The sequence below is a fragment of the Oncorhynchus masou genome, unplaced genomic scaffold, assembly GCF_036934945.1.
Source record: "Oncorhynchus masou masou isolate Uvic2021 unplaced genomic scaffold, UVic_Omas_1.1 unplaced_scaffold_682, whole genome shotgun sequence".
Taxonomy (NCBI): Eukaryota; Metazoa; Chordata; class Actinopteri; order Salmoniformes; family Salmonidae; genus Oncorhynchus; species Oncorhynchus masou.
In genome coordinates, this window is record NW_027013271.1 from 97,390 (window position 1) to 113,294 (window position 15,905).

The following is a 15,905-nucleotide window of genomic DNA, read 5'->3' on the forward strand; positions in this document are numbered from 1 at the left end:
TACAGACAGCAGATACACATCCCCTGTACTGTACTACAGACAACAGATACACATCCCCTGTACTGTACTACAGACAGCAGATACACATCCCCTGTACTGTACTACAGACAACAGATACACATCCCCTGTACTGTACTACAGACAACAGATACACATCCCCTGTACTGTACTACAGACAGCAGATACACATCCCCTGTACTGTACTACAGACAGCAGATACACATCCCCTGTACTGTACTACAGACAACAGATACAAATCCCCTGTACTCCTGACATACTACAGACAGCAGATACACATCCCCTGTACTGTACTACAGACAGCAGATACACATCCCCTGTACTGTACTACAGACTACAGATACACATCCCCTGTACTGTACTACAGACAACAGATACACATCCCCTGTACTGTACTACAGACAACAGTTACACATCCTCTGTACTGTACTACAGACAACATTTACACATCCTCTGTACTGTACTACAGACAACAGATACACATCCCCTGTACTGTACTACAGACAACAGTTACACATCCCCTGTACTGTACTATAGACAACAGTTACACATCCCCTGTACTGTACTACAGACAACAGTTACACATCCTCCTCTCTGTGTTTATTCTGAGTATTCAGACTGGGTGTGTATTCTGAGTATTCAGCCTGGGTGTGTATTCTGAGTATTCAGCCTGGGTGTGTATTCTGAGTATTCAGACTGGGTGTGTATTCTGGGTGTGTATTCTGGGTTTTCTGTATTCAGCCTGGGTGTGTATTCTGTGTATCAGCCTGGGTGTGTATTCTGAGTATTCCTGGGTGTGTATTCTGAGTATTCAGCCTGGGTGTGTATTCAAGTATTCAGCCTGGGTGTGTATTCTGAGTATTCAGCCTGGGTGTGTATTCTGGGTGTGTATTCTGAGTATTCAGCCTGGGTGTGTGTATTCTGAGTATTCAGCCTGGGTGTGTATTCTGAGTATTCAGCCTGGGTGTGTATTCTGAGTATTCAGACTGGGTGTGTATTCTGAGTATTCAGCCTGGGTGTATTCTGTATTCAGCCTGATTCAGCCTGGGTATTCAGAGCCTGGGTGTGTATTCTGAGTATTCAGCCTGGGTGTGTATTCTGATTCAGCCTGGGTGTATTCTGTATTCTGGGTGTGTATTCTGAGTATTCAGCCTGGGTGTGTATTCTGAGTATTCAGCCTGGGTGTGTATTCTGAGTATTCAGCCTGGGTGTGTATTCTGGGTGTGTATTCTGAGTATTCAGCCTGGGTGTGTATTCTGAGTATTCAGCCTGGGTGTGTATTCTGAGTATTCAGCCTGGGTGTGTATTCTGAGTATTCAGCCTGGGTGTGTATTCTGAGTATTCAGCCTGGGTGTGTATTCTGAGTATTCAGCCTGGGTGTGTATTCTGAGTATTCAGCCTGGGTGTGTATTCTGAGTATTCAGCCTGGGTGTGTATTCTGAGTATTCAGCCTGGGTGTGTATTCTGAGTATTCAGCCTGGGTGTGTATTCTGAGTATTCAGCCTGGGTGTGTATTCTGAGTATTCAGCCTGGGTGTGTATTCTGAGTATTCAGCCTGGGTGTGTATTCTGGGTGTGTATTCTGAGTATTCAGCCTGGGTGTGTATTCTGAGTATTCAGCCTGGGTGTGTATTCTGAGTATTCAGCCTGGGTGTGTATTCTGAGTATTCAGCCTGGGTGTGTATTCTGAGTGTGTATTCTGAGTATTCAGCCTGGGTGTGTATTCTGAGTATTCAGCCTGGGTGTGTATTCTGAGTATTCAGCCTGGGTGTGTATTCTGGGTGTGTATTCTGAGTATTCAGACTGGGTGTGTATTCTGAGTATTCAGCCTGGGTGTGTATTCTGAGTATTCAGCCTGGGTGTGTATTCTGAGTATTCAGCCTGGGTGTGTATTCTGGTATTCAGTGTGTATTCTGAGTATTCAGCTGGGTGTGTATTCTGGTATTCAGTGTGTATTCTGAGTATTCAGCCTGGGTGTGTATTCTGAGTATTCAGACTGTGTATTCTGAGTATTCAGACTGGGTGTGTATTCTGAGTATTCAGCCTGGGTGTGTATTCTGAGTATTCAGCCTGGGTGTGTATTCTGAGTATTCAGACTGGGTGTGTATTCTGAGTATTCAGACTGGGTGTGTATTCTGGGTGTGTATTCTGAGTATTCAGCCTGGGTGTGTATTCTGAGTATTCAGCCTGGGTGTGTATTCTGGGTGTGTATTCTGAGTATTCAGCCTGGGTGTGTATTCTGAGTATTCAGCCTGGGTGTGTATTCTGAGTATTCAGCCTGGGTGTGTATTCTGGGTGTGTATTCTGTATTCAGCCTGGGTGTGTATTCTGAGTATTCAGACTGGGTGTGTATTCTGAGTATTCAGACTGGGTGTGTATTCTGGGTGTGTATTCTGAGTATTCAGCCTGGGTGTGTATTCTGAGTATTCAGACTGGGTGTGTATTCTGAGTATTCAGACTGGGTGTGTATTCTGGGTGTGTATTCTGAGTATTCAGCCTGGGTGTGTATTCTGAGTATTCAACCTGGGTGTGTATTCAACCTGGGTGTGTATTCTGAGTATTCAGCCTGGGTGTGTATTCAGAGTATTCAGCCTGGGTGTGTATTCTGAGTATTCAGCCTGGGTGTGTATTCTGTGTGTATTCAGAGTATTCAGCCTGGGTGTGTATTCTGCGTATTCAGCCTGGGTGTGTATTCTGAGTATTCAGCCTGGGTGTGTATTCTGAGTATTCAGACTGGGTGTGTATTCTGAGTATTCAGCCTGGGTGTGAGTATTCAGTGGGTGTATTCTGAGTATTCAGCCTGGGTGTGTATTCTGGGTGTGTATTCTGAGTATTCAGCCTGGGTGTGTATTCTGAGTATTCAGACTGGGTGTGTATTCTGGGTGTGTATTCTGAGTATTCAGCCTGGGTGTGTATTCTGAGTATTCAGCCTGGGTGTGTATTCTGAGTATTCAGCCTGGGTGTGTATTCTGAGTATTCAGCCTGGGTGTGTATTCTGAGTATTCAGCCTGGGTGTGTATTCTGAGTATTCAGCCTGGGTGTGTATTCTGGTATTCAGCCTGGGTGTGTATTCTGAGTATTCAGCCTGGGTGTGTATTCTGAGTATTCAGACTGGGTGTGTATTCTGAGTATTCAGCCTGGGTGTGTATTCTGGGTGTGTATTCTGAGTATTCAGCCTGGGTGTGTATTCTGAGTATTCAGACTGGGTGTGTATTCTGTGTGTATTCTGAGTATTCAGACTGGGTGTGTATTCTGAGTATTCAGCCTGGGTGTGTATTCTGAGTATTCAGCCTGGGTGTGTATTCTGAGTATTCAGCCTGGGTGTGTATTCTGAGTATTCAGCCTGGGTGTGTATTCTGAGTATTCAGCCTGGGTGTGTATTCTGAGTATTCAGCCTGGGTGTGTATTCTGAGTATTCAGCCTGGGTGTGTATTCTGAGTATTCAGCCTGGGTGTGTATTCTGAGTATTCAGCCTGGGTGTGTATTCTGAGTATTCAGCCTGGGTGTGTATTCTGAGTATTCAGCCTGGGTGTGTATTCTGAGTATTCAGCCTGGGTGTGTATTCTGGGTGTGTATTCTGAGTATTCAGCCTGGGTGTGTATTCTGAGTATTCAGACTGGGTGTGTATTCTGTGTGTATTCTGAGTATTCAGACTGGGTGTGTATTCTGAGTATTCAGCCTGGGTGTGTATTCTGAGTATTCAGCCTGGGTGTGTATTCTGAGTATTCAGCCTGGGTGTGTATTTCTGGGTGTGTATTCTGTATTCAGCCTGGGTGTGTATTCTGAGTATTCAGCCTGGGTGTGTATTCTGAGTATTCTGAGTATTCAGACTGGGTGTGTATTCTGAGTATTCAGACTGGGTGTGTATTCTGTGTGTATTCTGAGTATTCAGCCTGGGTGTGTATTCTGAGTATTCAGCCTGGGTGTGTATTCTGAGTATTCAGACTGGGTGTGTATTCTGGGTGTGTATTCTGAGTATTCAGCCTGGGTGTGTATTCTGAGTATTCAGACTGGGTGTGTATTCTGAGTATTCAGACTGGGTGTGTATTCTGAGTATTCAGCCTGGGTGTGTATTCTGAGTATTCAGCCTGGGTGTGTATTCTGAGTATTCAGCCTGGGTGTGTATTCTGAGTATTCAGCCTGGGTGTGTATTCTGAGTATTCAGCCTGGGTGTGTATTCTGAGTATTCAGCCTGGGTGTGTATTCTGAGTATTCAGCCTGGGTGTGTATTCTGAGTATTCAGCCTGGGTGTGTATTCTGGGTATTCAGTATTCAGATGGGTGTGTATTCTGAGTATTCAGCCTGGGTGTGTATTCTGGGTGTGTATTCTGAGTATTCAGCCTGGGTGTGTATTCAGCCTGGGTGTGTATTCTGAGTATTCAGCCTGGGTGTGTATTCTGAGTATTCAGCCTGGGTGTGTATTCTGACTGGGTGTGTATTCAGCCTGGGTGTGTATTCTGGTATTCAGTGTGTATTCTGAGTATTCAGCCTGGGTGTGTATTCTGAGTATTCAGATGGGTGTGTATTCTGAGTGTATTCTGAGTATTCAGACTGGGTGTGTATTCTGAGTATTCAGCCTGGGTGTGTATTCTGGTATTCAGCCTGGGTGTGTATTCTGAATTCAGTCTGGGTGTGTATTCTGAGTATTCAGCCTGGGTGTGTATTCTGAGTATTCAGCCTGGGTGTGTATTCTGAGTATTCAGCCTGGGTGTGTATTCTGAGTATTCAGCCTGGGTGTGTATTCTGAATTCAGCCTGGGTGTGTATTCTGAGTATTCAGCCTGGGTGTGTATTCTGAGTATTCAGCCTGGGTGTGTATTCTGAGTATTCAGACTGGGTGTGTATTCTGAGTATTCAGCCTGGGTGTGTATTCTGAGTATTCAGCCTGGGTGTGTATTCTGAGTATTCAGCCTGGGTGTGTATTCTGAGTATTCAGCCTGGGTGTGTATTCTGAGTATTCAGCCTGGGTGTGTATTCTGAGTGTTTGTTTCCCCAGTCCCCTCTCCAGGAGTCTCTGATAGACTTCACAGACAGCAACATGAACAAGGTGGCAGCTGACATCTCCCTGGGTAAGACAACACTGTTTCCACATGGAACCCTATTCCCTACACACTACTTTAGACCACAGCTCCAGAAGTGCACTATGTAGGGAACTGTGTACCATTTGGGACTTAGCCAGTGGCTTCTAATCAAATATACAGAACTAAAATATCAAACGCAACATGAAACCATTTCAATGATTTTATTGAGTTACAGTTCATATATGGAAATCAGTCAATTTAAATTAATTAATTAGTCTGTAATCTATGGATTTCACATGACTGGGAATAAAGACATGCATCTGTTGGTCACAGACACCTTTAATCAAAAGGTAGGGGGGTGGATCAGAACCAGTCAGTATCTGGTGTGGATCAGAACCAGTCAGTATCTGGTGTGGATCAGAACCAGTCAGTATCTGGTGTGGATCAGAACCAGTCAGTATCTGGTGTAGATCAGAACCAGTCAGTATCTGGTGTGGATCAGAACCAGTCAGTATCTGGTGTGGATCAGAACCAGTCAGTATCTGGTGTGGATCAGAACCAGTCAGTATCTGGTGTGGATCAGAACCAGTCAGTATCTGGTGTGGATCAGAACCAGTCAGTATCTGGTGTGGATCAGAACCAGTCAGTATCTGGTGTGGATCAGAACCAGTCAGTATCTGGTGTGGATCAGAACCAGTCAGTATCTGGTGTGGATCAGAACCAGTCAGTATCTGGTGTGGATCAGAACCAGTCAGTATCTGGTGTGGATCAGAACCAGTCAGTATCTGGTGTGGATCAGAACCAGTCAGTATCTGGTGTGACCACCGTTTGCCTCATGCAGCACGACACATCTCCTTCACATAGAGTTGATCAGGCTGTTGATTGTGGCCTGTGGAATGTTGTCCCAATTGAAAAAATGCAATTGAGTTCGTTGTATGTAGCTTATGCCTGCCCATACCATGACCACACCTCCACCATGGGGAACTCTGTTCACAACGTTGACATCAGCAAACCGCTCGCCCACACGATGCCCGGTACCAGTGGCACATTGAAACCAGTGGCCATTGAAAGTAAACATTTGCCCACTGAAGTCAGCTCCAACGTCGAACTGCAGTCAGGTGGAGACCCTGGGGAGGGTCGAACTGCAGTCAGGTGGAGACCCTGGGGAGGGTCGAACTGCAGTCAGGTGGAGACCCTGGTGAGGGTCGAACTGCAGTCAGGTGGAGACCCTGGTGAGGGTCGAACTGCAGTCAGGTGGAGGCCCTGGGGAGGGTCGAACTGCAGTCAGGTGGAGACCCTGGGGAGGGTCGAACTGCAGTCAGGTGGAGACCCTGGGGAGGGTCGAACTGCAGTCAGGTGGAGACCCTGGGGAGGGTCGAACCCTGCAGTCAGGTGGAGACCCTGGGGAGGGTCGAACTGCAGTCAGGTGGAGACCCTGGGGAGGGTCGAACTGCAGTCAGGTGGAGACCCTGGGGAGGGTCGAACTGCAGTCAGGTGGAGACCCTGGGGAGGGTCGAACTGCAGTCAGGTGGAGACCCTGGGGAGGGTCGAACTGCAGTCAGGTGGAGACCCTGGGGAGGGTCGAACTGCAGTCAGGTGGAGACCCTGGGGAGGGTCGAACTGCAGTCAGGTGGAGACCCTGGGGAGGGTCGAACTGCAGTCAGGTGGAGACCCTGGTGAGGGTCGAACCGCAGTCAGGTGGAGACCCTGGGGAGGGTCGAACTGCAGTCAGGTGGAGACCCTGGGGAGGGTCGAACTGCAGTCAGGTGGAGACCCTGGGGAGGGTCGAACTGCAGTCAGGTGGAGACCCTGGGGAGGGTCGAACTGCAGTCAGGTGGAGACCCTGGTGAGGGTCGAACTGCAGTCAGGTGGAGACCCTGGGGAGGGTCGAACTGCAGTCAGGTGGAGACCCTGGTGAGGGTCGAACTGCAGTCAGGTGGAGACCCTGGTGAGGGTCGAACTGCAGTCAGGTGGAGACCCTGGGGAGGGTCGAACTGCAGTCAGGTGGAGACCCTGGGGAGGGTCGAACTGCAGTCAGGTGGAGACCCTGGTGAGGGTCGAACTGCAGTCAGGTGGAGACCCTGGTGAGGGTCGAACCGCAGTCAGGTGGAGACCCTGGGGAGGGTCGAACCGCAGTCAGGTGGAGACCCTGGTGAGGGTCGAACTGCAGTCAGGTGGAGACCCTGGTGAGGGTCGAACTGCAGTCAGGTGGAGACCCTGGTGAGGGTCGAACTGCAGTCAGGTGGAGACCCTGGGGAGGGTCGAACTGCAGTCAGGTGGAGACCCTGGTGAGGGTCGAACTGCAGTCAGGTGGAGACCCTGGGGAGGGTCGAACTGCAGTCAGGTGGAGACCCTGGGGAGGGTCGAACTGCAGTCAGGTGGAGACCCTGGGGAGGGTCGAACTGCAGTCAGGTGGAGACCCTGGGGAGGGTCGAACTGCAGTCAGGTGGAGACCCTGGTGAGGGTCGAACTGCAGTCAGGTGGAGACCCTGGGGAGGGTCGAACCGCAGTCAGGTGGAGACCCTGGTGAGGGTCGAACCGCAGTCAGGTGGAGACCCTGGGGAGGGTCGAACTGCAGTCAGGTGGAGACCCTGGGGAGGGTCGAACTGCAGTCAGGTGGAGACCCTGGGAGGGTCGAACTGCAGTCAGGTGGAGACCCTGGGGAGGGTCGAACTGCAGTCAGGTGGAGACCCTGGGGAGGGTCGAACTGCAGTCAGGTGGAGACCCTGGGGAGGGTCGAACTGCAGTCAGGTGGAGACCCTGGTGAGGGTCGAACCGCAGTCAGGTGGAGACCCTGGTGAGGGTCGAACTGCAGTCAGGTGGAGACCCTGGGGAGGGTCGAACTGCAGTCAGGTGGAGACCCTGGTGAGGGTCGAACTGCAGTCAGGTGGAGACCCTGGGAGGGTCGAACTGCAGTCAGGTGGAGACCCTGGTGAGGGTCGATCTGCAGTCTGGTGGAGACCCTGGGGAGGGTCGAACTGCAGTCAGGTGGAGACCCTGGTGAGGGTCGAACTGCAGTCAGGTGGAGACCCTGGGGAGGGTCGAACTGCAGTCAGGTGGAGACCCTGGGGAGGGTCGAACTGCAGTCAGGTGGAGACCCTGGTGAGGGTCGAACTGCAGTCAGGTGGAGACCCTGGGGAGGGTCGAACTGCAGTCAGGTGGAGACCCTGGGAGGGTCGAACTGCAGTCAGGTGGAGACCCTGGGGAGGGTCGAACTGCAGTCAGGTGGAGACCCTGGGGAGGGTCGAACTGCAGTCAGGTGGAGACCCTGGGGAGGGTCGAACTGCAGTCAGGTGGAGACCCTGGTGAGGGTCGAACCGCAGTCAGGTGGAGACCCTGGGGAGGGTCGAACCGCAGTCAGGTGGAGACCCTGGGGAGGGTCGAACTGCAGTCAGGTGGAGACCCTGGGGAGGGTCGAACTGCAGTCAGGTGGAGACCCTGGTGAGGGTCGAACTGCAGTCAGGTGGAGACCCTGGGGAGGGTCGAACTGCAGTCAGGTGGAGACCCTGGGGAGGGTCGAACTGCAGTCAGGTGGAGACCCTGGGGAGGGTCGAACTGCAGTCAGGTGGAGACCCTGGGGAGGGTCGAACTGCAGTCAGGTGGAGACCCTGGGGAGGGTCGAACTGCAGTCAGGTGGAGACCCTGGGGAGGGTCGAACTGCAGTCAGGTGGAGACCCTGGGGAGGGAGAACTGCAGTCAGGTGGAGACCCTGGGGAGGGTCGAACTGCAGTCAGGTGGAGACCCTGGGGAGGGTCGAACCGCAGTCAGGTGGAGACCCTGGGGAGGGTCGAACTGCAGTCAGGTGGAGACCCTGGGGAGGGTCGAACCGCAGTCAGGTGGAGACCCTGGGGAGGGTCGAACTGCAGTCAGGTGGAGACCCTGGTGAGGGTCGAACCGCAGTCAGGTGGAGACCCTGGGGAGGGTCGAACTGCAGTCAGGTGGAGACCCTGGGGAGGGTCGAACTGCAGTCAGGTGGAGACCCTGGGGAGGGTCGAACTGCAGTCAGGTGGAGACCCTGGTGAGGGTCGAACTGCAGTCAGGTGGAGACCCTGGTGAGGGTCGAACTGCAGTCAGGTGGAGACCCTGGGGAGGGTCGAACTGCAGTCAGGTGGAGACCCTGGGGAGGGTCGAACTGCAGTCAGGTGGAGACCCTGGGAGGGTCGAACTGCAGTCAGGTGGAGACCCTGGGGAGGGTCGAACTGCAGTCAGGTGGAGACCCTGGGGAGGGTCGAACTGCAGTCAGGTGGAGACCCTGGGGAGGGTCGAACTGCAGTCAGGTGGAGACCCTGGGGAGGGTCGAACTGCAGTCAGGTGGAGACCCTGGTGAGGGTCGAACTGCAGTCAGGTGGAGACCCTGGGGAGGGTCGAACTGCAGTCAGGTGGAGACCCTGGGAGGGTCGAACTGCAGTCAGGTGGAGACCCTGGGAGGGTCGAACTGCAGTCAGGTGGAGACCCTGGGGAGGGTCGAACTGCAGTCAGGTGGAGACCCTGGGGAGGGTCGAACTGCAGTCAGGTGGAGACCCTGGGGAGGGTCGAACTGCAGTCAGGTGGAGACCCTGGTGAGGGTCGAACCGCAGTCAGGTGGAGACCCTGGGAGGGTCGAACTGCAGTCAGGTGGAGACCCTGGTGAGGGTCGAACTGCAGTCAGGTGGAGACCCTGGGAGGGTCGAACTGCAGTCAGGTGGAGACCCTGGTGAGGGTCGAACCGCAGTCAGGTGGAGACCCTGGTGAGGGTCGAACTGCAGTCAGGTGGAGACCCTGGGGAGGGTCGAACTGCAGTCAGGTGGAGACCCTGGGGAGGGTCGAACTGCAGTCAGGTGGAGACCCTGGGGAGGGTCGAACCGCAGTCAGGTGGAGACCCTGGGGAGGGTCGAACTGCAGTCAGGTGGAGACCCTGGGGAGGGTCGAACTGCAGTCAGGTGGAGACCCTGGTGAGGGTCGAACTGCAGTCAGGTGGAGACCCTGGGGAGGGTCGAACTGCAGTCAGGTGGAGACCCTGGGGAGGGTCGAACTGCAGTCAGGTGGAGACCCTGGGGAGGGTCGAACTGCAGTCAGGTGGAGACCCTGGGGAGGGTCGAACTGCAGTCAGGTGGAGACCCTGGGAGGGTCGAACTGCAGTCAGGTGGAGACCCTGGGGAGGGTCGAACCGCAGTCAGGTGGAGACCCTGGGGAGGGTGGAGGCAGTCAGGTGGAGACCCTGGTGAGGGTCGAACTGCAGTCAGGTGGAGACCCTGGGAGGGTCGAACTGCAGTCAGGTGGAGACCCTGGGGAGGGTCGAACTGCAGTCAGGTGGAGACCCTGGAGGGTCGAACTGCAGTCAGGTGGAGACCCTGGGGAGGGTCGAACTGCAGTCAGGTGGAGACCCTGGCGAGGGTCGAACCGCAGTCAGGTGGAGACCCTGGTGAGGGTGGAACCGCAGTCAGGTGGAGACCCTGGGGAGGGTCGAACCGCAGTCAGGTGGAGTCCCTGGTGAGGGTCAAACTGCAGTCAGGTGGAGACCCTGGTGAGGGTCGAACTGCAGTCAGGTGGAGACCCTGGTGAGGGTCGAACTGCAGTCAGGTGGAGACCCTGGGGAGGGTCGAACTGCAGTCAGGTGGAGACCCTGGGAGGGTCGAACTGCAGTCAGGTGGAGACCCTGGGGAGGGTCGAACTGCAGTCAGGTGGAGACCCTGGTGAGGGTCGAACTGCAGTCAGGTGGAGACCCTGGGGAGGGTCGAACTGCAGTCAGGTGGAGACCCTGGGGAGGGTCGAACTGCAGTCAGGTGGAGACCCTGGGAGGGTCGAACTGCAGTCAGGTGGAGACCCTGGTGAGGGTCGAACTGCAGTCAGGTGGAGACCCTGGGGAGGGTCGAACTGCAGTCAGGTGGAGACCCTGGTGAGGGTCAGAACCGCAGTCAGGTGGAGACCCTGGTGAGGGTCGAACTGCAGTCAGGTGGAGACCCTGGGAGGGTCGAACTGCAGTCAGGTGGAGACCCTGGGAGGGTCGAACTGCAGTCAGGTGGAGACCCTGGGGAGGGTCGAACTGCAGTCAGGTGGAGACCCTGGGGAGGGTCGAACTGCAGTCAGGTGGAGACCCTGGTGAGGGTCGAACTGCAGTCAGGTGGAGACACTGGGGAGGGTCGAACTGCAGTCAGGTGGAGTCCCTGGTGAGGGTCAAACTGCAGTCAGGTGGAGACCCTGGGGAGGGTCGAACTGCAGTCAGGTGGAGTCCCTGGTGAGGGTCAAACTGCAGTCAGGTGGAGTCCCTGGTGAGGGTCAAACTGCAGTCAGGTGGAGACCCTGGTGAGGGTCGAACCGCAGTCAGGTGGAGACCCTGGGGAGGTCGAACTTAGTCAGGTGGAGACCCTGGGGAGGGTCGAACTGCAGTCAGGTGGAGACCCTGGGGAGGGTCGAACTGCAGTCAGGTGGAGACCCTGGGGAGGGTCGAACTGCAGTCAGGTGGAGACCCTGGGGAGGGTCGAACTGCAGTCAGGTGGAGACCCTGGGAGGGTCGAACTTCAGGTGGAGACCCTGGGAGGGTCGAACTGCAGTCAGGTGGAGACCCTGGTGAGGGTCGAACTGCAGTCAGGTGGAGACCCTGGGGAGGGTCAGACTGCAGTCAGGTGGAGACCCTGGTGAGGGTCGAACCGCAGTCAGGTGGAGACCCTGGGGAGGGTCGAACTGCAGTCAGGTGGAGACCCTGGTGAGGGTCGAACTGCAGTCAGGTGGAGACCCTGGTGAGGGTCGAACTGCAGTCAGGTGGAGACCCTGGGGAGGGTCGAACTGCAGTCAGGTGGAGACCCTGGGGAGGGTCGAACTGCAGTCAGGTGGAGACCCTGGGGAGGGTCGAACTGCAGTCAGGTGGAGACCCTGGGAGGGTCGAACTGCAGTCAGGTGGAGACCCTGGGGAGGGTCGAACTGCAGTCAGGTGGAGACCCTGGGGAGGGTCGAACTCAGTCAGGTGGAGACCCTGGGGAGGGTCGAACTGCAGTCAGGTGGAGACCCTGGGGAGGGTCGAACTGCAGTCAGGTGGAGACCCTGGGGAGGGTCGAACTGCAGTCAGGTGGAGACCCTGGGGAGGGTCGAACTGCAGTCAGGTGGAGACCCTGGGGAGGGTCGAACTGCAGTCAGGTGGAGACCCTGGGGAGGTCGAACTCAGTCAGGTGGAGACCCTGGGGAGGGTCGAACTGCAGTCAGGTGGAGACCCTGGGAGGGTCGAACTGCAGTCAGGTGGAGACCCTGGGAGGGTCGAACTGCAGTCAGGTGGAGACCCTGGGGAGGGTCGAACTGCAGTCAGGTGGAGACCCTGGTGGAGGGTCGAACTGCAGTCAGGTGGAGACCCTGGGGAGGGTCGAACTGCAGTCAGGTGGAGACCCTGGGGAGGGTCGAACTGCAGTCAGGTGGAGACCCTGGTGAGGGTCGAACTGCAGTCAGGTGGAGACCCTGGGGAGGGTCGAACTGCAGTCAGGTGGAGACCCTGGGGAGGGTCGAACTGCAGTCAGGTGGAGACCCTGGGGAGGGTCGAACTGCAGTCAGGTGGAGACCCTGGGGAGGGTCGAACTGCAGTCAGGTGGAGACCCTGGGGAGGGTCGAACTGCAGTCAGGTGGAGACCCTGGGGAGGGTCGAACTGCAGTCAGGTGGAGACCCTGGTGAGGGTCGGAACTGACCCTGTGGAGACCCTGGTGAGGGTCGAACTGCAGTCAGGTGGAGACCCTGGGGAGGGTCGGCAGTCAGGTGGAGACCCTGGGGAGGGTCGAACTGCAGTCAGGTGGAGACCCTGGTGAGGGTCGAACCGCAGTCAGGTGGAGACCCTGGTGAGGGTCGAACTGCAGTCAGGTGGAGACCCTGGGAGGGTCGAACTGCAGTCAGGTGGAGACCCTGGGAGGGTCGAACTGCAGTCAGGTGGAGACCCTGGGGAGGGTCGAACTGCAGTCAGGTGGAGACCCTGGGGAGGGTCGAACTGCCAGGTGGAGACCCTGGTGAGGGTCGAACTGCAGTCAGGTGGAGACCCTGGTGAGGGTCGAACTGCAGTCAGGTGGAGACCCTGGGGAGGGTGAACTGCAGTCAGGTGGAGACCCTGGGGAGGGTCGAACTGCAGTCAGGTGGAGACCCTGGGGAGGGTGTTGCAGTCAGGTGGAGACCCTGGGGAGGGTCGAACTGCAGTCAGGTGGAGACCCTGGTGTGAGGTCAGTGGAGACCCTGCAGGGTCTGACCTGCTCAGGTGGAGACCCTGGTGAGGGTCGAGCAGTCAGGTGGAGACCCTGGGGAGGTGGAACTGCAGTCAGGTGGAGACCCTGGGGAGGGTCGAACTGCAGTCAGGTGGAGACCCTGGAGGGTAACTGACAGGTGGAGACCTGGGAGGTCAGAACTGCAGTCAGGTGGAGACCCTGGTGAGGGTCGAACTGCAGTCAGGTGGAGACCCTGGGAGGGTCGAACTGCAGTCAGGTGGAGACCCTGGGGAGGGTGGAACTGCAGTCAGGTGGAGACCCTGGTGAGGGTAGGGTCAGGTGGAGACCCTGGGGAGGGTGGAACTGCAGTCTGGAGACCCTGGGGAGGGTCTCAGTAAGACCCTGGGGAGGGTCGGGACAGTTGTCAGGTGGAGACCCTGGGGAGGGTAATCCTGACTGGAGACCCTGGGAGGGTAACTGCAGTCAGGTGGAGACCCTGGGGAGGGTCGAACTGCAGTCAGGTGGAGACCCTGTTCGAACTGCAGTCAGGTGGAGACCCTGGGGAGGTCGAACTGCAGTCAGGTGGAGACCCTGGGGAGGGTCTCTGCAGTCAGGTGGAGACCCTGTTATAGGGTTAGTGTGGAGACCCTGGTGATCGAACTGCAGTCAGGTGGAGACCCTGGGGAGGGTCGAACTGCAGTCAGGTGGAGACCCTGGGGAGGGTGGAACTGCAGTCAGGTGGAGACCCTGGGGAGGGTGGAACTGCAGTCAGGTGGAGACCCTGGGGAGGGTCGAACCGCAGTCAGGTGGAGACCCTGGGGAGGGTCAGCAGTCAGGTGGAGACCCTGGGGAGGGTCGAACTGCAGTCAGGTGGAGACCCTGGGGAGGGTCGAACTGCAGTCAGGTGGAGACCCTGGGAGGGTCGAACTGCAGTCTGGAGACCCTGGGGAGGGTCGAACTGCAGTCAGGTGGAGACCCTGGCGAGGGTCGAACTGCAGTCAGGTGGAGACCCTGGGGAGGGTCGAACTGCAGTCAGGTGGAGACCCTGGGGAGGGTCGAACTGCAGTCAGGTGCAGACCATGGGGAGGGTAACGAGCACACAGATGACCTTCCCTGAGATGATTTCTGGACGTTTGTGCAGAAATTCTTGGGTTGTGCAAACCTACAGTTTCATCAGCTGTCCGGGTGGCCGGTCTCAGACGATCCCACAGGTGGAAAGCTGGATGTGGAGGTCTGGCGTGGTTGTGAGGCCGGGTGGACGTACTGCCAAATGTTTTAAAATGACGTTGCAGGCCGCTTACGGTAGAGAAGTTTCTCTGACAACAGCCCTGGTGGACATTCCTGCAGTCAGCATGCCAATTGCACGTTCCCTCAAAACTTGAGACATCTGTGACAAAACTGCACATTTTAGAGTGGCCTTTTATTGTGCCCAGCATAAAGTGCACCTGTGTAATGATCATGTTGTTTAATCAGCTTCTTGATATGACATACCTGTCAGGTGGATAGATTATCTTGACAAAGGAGAAATGCTCACTAACAGGGATGTAAACAAATTTTGTGCAAAACATTTGGGAGAAAGAAGCTATTTGTGCGTCTGGAACATTTCTGGGATCTTTTGTTTCTCATTAAACATGAGACCAACACTTTATATGTTGTGTTAATATTGTTGTTCAGTGTAGTTATTTTATTTCTCATGTAATGTGACTGTGTCTGCTTGTTGTTCAGTATAGTTATATTATTTCTCATGTAATGTGACTGTGTCTGCTTGTTGTTCAGTGTAGTTATTTTATTTCTCATAGAACATGTAATGTGACTGTCTGCTTGTTTCTGCCCTTTAATCTGTCTCACCTTCTTCACTTTGCAGCTGTGATGAAGTTCATGGGAGACTACCCTCTGAAGGGACAGACAGAACAGGACCTGGTCTCAACGATCCTAAAGGTACACACTCACTCACTCACTCACTCACACACTCACTCACACACTCACACACTGTCTGTTCACTACCTGTCACTCACTCACTCTCTCACTCACTCTCTGTCTCACTCACTCACTCACTCACTCACACTACCCTCTGAAGGGACAGACAGAACAGGACCTGGTCTCAACGATCATGAAGGTACACACTCACTCACTCACTCACTCACACTACCTGTAACGGCGTTCCAGTCGAAAGAGATGGACCGAAATGCCGTGTTGGTTACTCATGTTTTTAATAGAACAAATGACGATCATGAAATAACAAAAACAACAAACGGAACTGAAAACCTATACAGCCTGTCTGGCGAACACTAACACAGAGACAGGAACAATCACCCACGAAATACAAAGTGAAACCCAGGATACCTAAATACGGTTCCCAATCAGAGACAACGAGAATCACCTGACTCTGATTGAGAACTGCCTGTCTGTCTGTGCAACACACACCCCTAATCAGCCACAATCCCAATAACTAAAAACCCCACTAAGAATTACAACAAACAATAAACCCATGTCACACCCTGGCCTGACCAACTAATTAACTAAAACACAAAATACTAAGACCAAGGCGTCCCCCCTAGGTCGGACTCCCTAACTGTTCAAAACCATAGTCCGGGTGGGCGTCTGTCCATGGTGGCGGTGTTCTGGACCCCTCCATAAATGTCATGCCTCCCCTCTAGTCCTGGGATGATCCACCCTACGCCGCCGACCATGGCCGAATAGTCCTACCCAAACCCCACTGA

The 15,905-nt window shown here is 54.7% G+C and overlaps 1 protein-coding gene across 1 annotated transcript in view; it reads left to right on the forward strand.

Annotated features, from left to right (window-relative positions):
* LOC135536904 (unconventional myosin-XV-like) overlaps positions 1 to 15,905 on the forward strand; it is a 59,354-nt gene extending 43,449 nt beyond the window's left edge. The window contains exons 9-11 of the mRNA XM_064963126.1: positions 5,013 to 5,085; positions 15,050 to 15,123; positions 15,843 to 15,905. Of these exons, the coding sequence (XP_064819198.1) occupies positions 5,013 to 5,085; positions 15,050 to 15,123; positions 15,843 to 15,905 (210 nt within the window). The remainder of the gene's footprint in view (positions 1 to 5,012; positions 5,086 to 15,049; positions 15,124 to 15,842) is intronic.